The 2,141-nt window shown below is 32.8% G+C and overlaps 1 protein-coding gene across 1 annotated transcript; it reads left to right on the forward strand.

The window, feature by feature from the left end:
* The first annotated feature begins 330 nt into the window (after window positions 1-330).
* Window positions 331-584, forward strand: LOC133336093 (histone H4 type VIII-like). The gene has a single exon (XM_061544394.1). It carries the CDS (start codon window positions 366-368, stop codon window positions 582-584), a length of 219 nt encoding a protein of 72 aa, XP_061400378.1. The 5' UTR covers window positions 331-365.
* Window positions 585-2,141: the final 1,557 nt, after the last annotated feature.

The raw sequence follows: 2,141 nt of genomic DNA on the forward strand, positions 1-2,141 counted from the left end.
AAATGTAGTAGTAGTTTTTAAGAATACTGAATTATTATTTATTTTATTTTTGTTTAGTTCTTTATTTCATGTTTTAGTGTTAAGTAGTTTTTAAGATTTAGTTTTAAAAACAACAAAATTTATATAGCAAGTTTTATAAACCAATTTTCTTGTTAATTTCTATTAAAATGATTGACATGATCAAAAAATAATTATTAATATTCCTAGAATAAGATCAAATCTGTTAGGAAAAAATAATTTTAGAAACTAGAGTTAAGTTTACTATGTAAATCATATAAATGTTAAATAAAAGGAATTTAATCAAAACAAAAAAAAACGTTCTTGTGCGTTTGTGAAGTGATAAGTGAATTTAAATAAAGTGAAAAATGGCTGGTCCTGGTAAAGGTGGAAAAGGCTTGGGAAAAGGTGGCGCTAAACGTCATCGCAAAGTGTTACGTGATAATATCCAGGGCATTACCAAGCCAGCTATGATACGTTTGACTCGTCGTGGTGGTGTAAAACGTATTTCTGGATTGATTTACGAAGAAACTCGTGGTGTTCTGAAAGCGTTCTTGGAAAACGTTATTCGTGATGCTGTCACCTGAGTAATAAACACGGCGTAAATATATTAGAATGACCCCTAATTATTTCAGAACAGCTTTCAACATAATGGCGAAATGAATTTGATTTCGAAAACACCCGGGCCGCGGTACCTAAATAAACTGTGTCAAAATCGCAAATAATTTCGTTTGGAATTGGACATTTATTTAATTCGCTTTGAAATATCCTTTGGAATTCCAAAAACCAGTTCATTATCGCAATTGTTGTTGTTGTAGCAGTCCTATTGCTTTTACACAATGGGCTGAGGTGACAGACGTTGGCCGAGTAAGACTCGGGTCGTTTCGGATCGTAGACCCCTCTGTCGTGGAAACGCCCCCTCTGTTGTGTTGCAATTGTTGTTTTTATTGATGTTAAGATCCGAAATATCGGATCTGTCCGTTTATTTACTTGAACAACCGACTAAAATAAAAATATGTGTGAACACTGTTCTTTACTTGGCAAAGATATAAATTTTACTACATTTCCGGTGGCGTCTACAATAAGCGTTTCGTTAAACTTTGAATATAGAATCATTTGTTCTCTCGACCAATAATGTACAAAGAAAGGGTCTAGACCTGTGTTATGTATTTTCCCTGTATACCATATATTACAAACTCCCTCTATAGCGTTTGATCCTGAAATCCCTCTGATGTGTAAAAAAGATTTGGTGGACTTTTATCTCCTACCTTTTGAATAAGACGGTGTGTTTCATTCCGCCGATGTTGAGACGGTAACGAACAAACAGACGGCAGATTTACCCATAGGAATTTTTTTTTAGATGGTTTATTTCGGAGTCGTAGACAGAAATTACACATTCCATTTGAACTGGTACGTTTTCTATTGGTACAAATGTTTCCCTCAAATTTGCAAGGACATTCTGTACATTGCCCAAAAACTTTAATAAATATTCCTGTTGAAGACGCATGAGAACTTTTAAAATTTCTGCATAAAGTACTGGGTTCATGAATTACTTTTCAGTGATTTGATAGCACGAGAACCGGATTGGAAATTATAAATTTTTATTTCAGGTTTCATACTAGGCCAAATTTATGTAATGTCGATTATAAATCTGATATTATTAGAAGTAGAGTCCAGAGAAGTATTTGTTGTTATTGACGCGTTATTTGGGATTTCTATATTTAAATAACTTAATAGGTCGGAGTATACAATCAATTATCACCGTCCAAAGAATCACTTATTTTTTTATATATTACAACCATTTTCGTCAATAACCTGCATAAATTGATGTTCACGTAGTATTTTATTTAAATTATAAATTTTAATCGTCGTTTTATTATTATTTTTATTAGATTGTTTTCCACTGCCACCAACATCATTGCCGAAATGTTCACATTAATATCTTTAAAACACAAACCACTATCATCAATATAATTTGCAGAATTTTTTTTTGACCAGACGTTTTGACATTTGATAAGTCTAAAAATCAAAGTTATTTAAATATACCACTTAAGGGGACCCCCCCCATTCTCGGGGTCAAAAATTTAAGACATAGCCGATTTATTGTGTCAGCATCAAGTGTCGGCTAAAGGGCTTCTCAAACT

This window comes from Musca vetustissima, unplaced genomic scaffold (assembly GCF_032173495.1).
Source record: "Musca vetustissima isolate MV318-11 ecotype Yass unplaced genomic scaffold, APGP_CSIRO_Mvet_v1 utg265956, whole genome shotgun sequence".
In the NCBI taxonomy this organism is placed as follows: Eukaryota; Metazoa; Arthropoda; class Insecta; order Diptera; family Muscidae; genus Musca; species Musca vetustissima.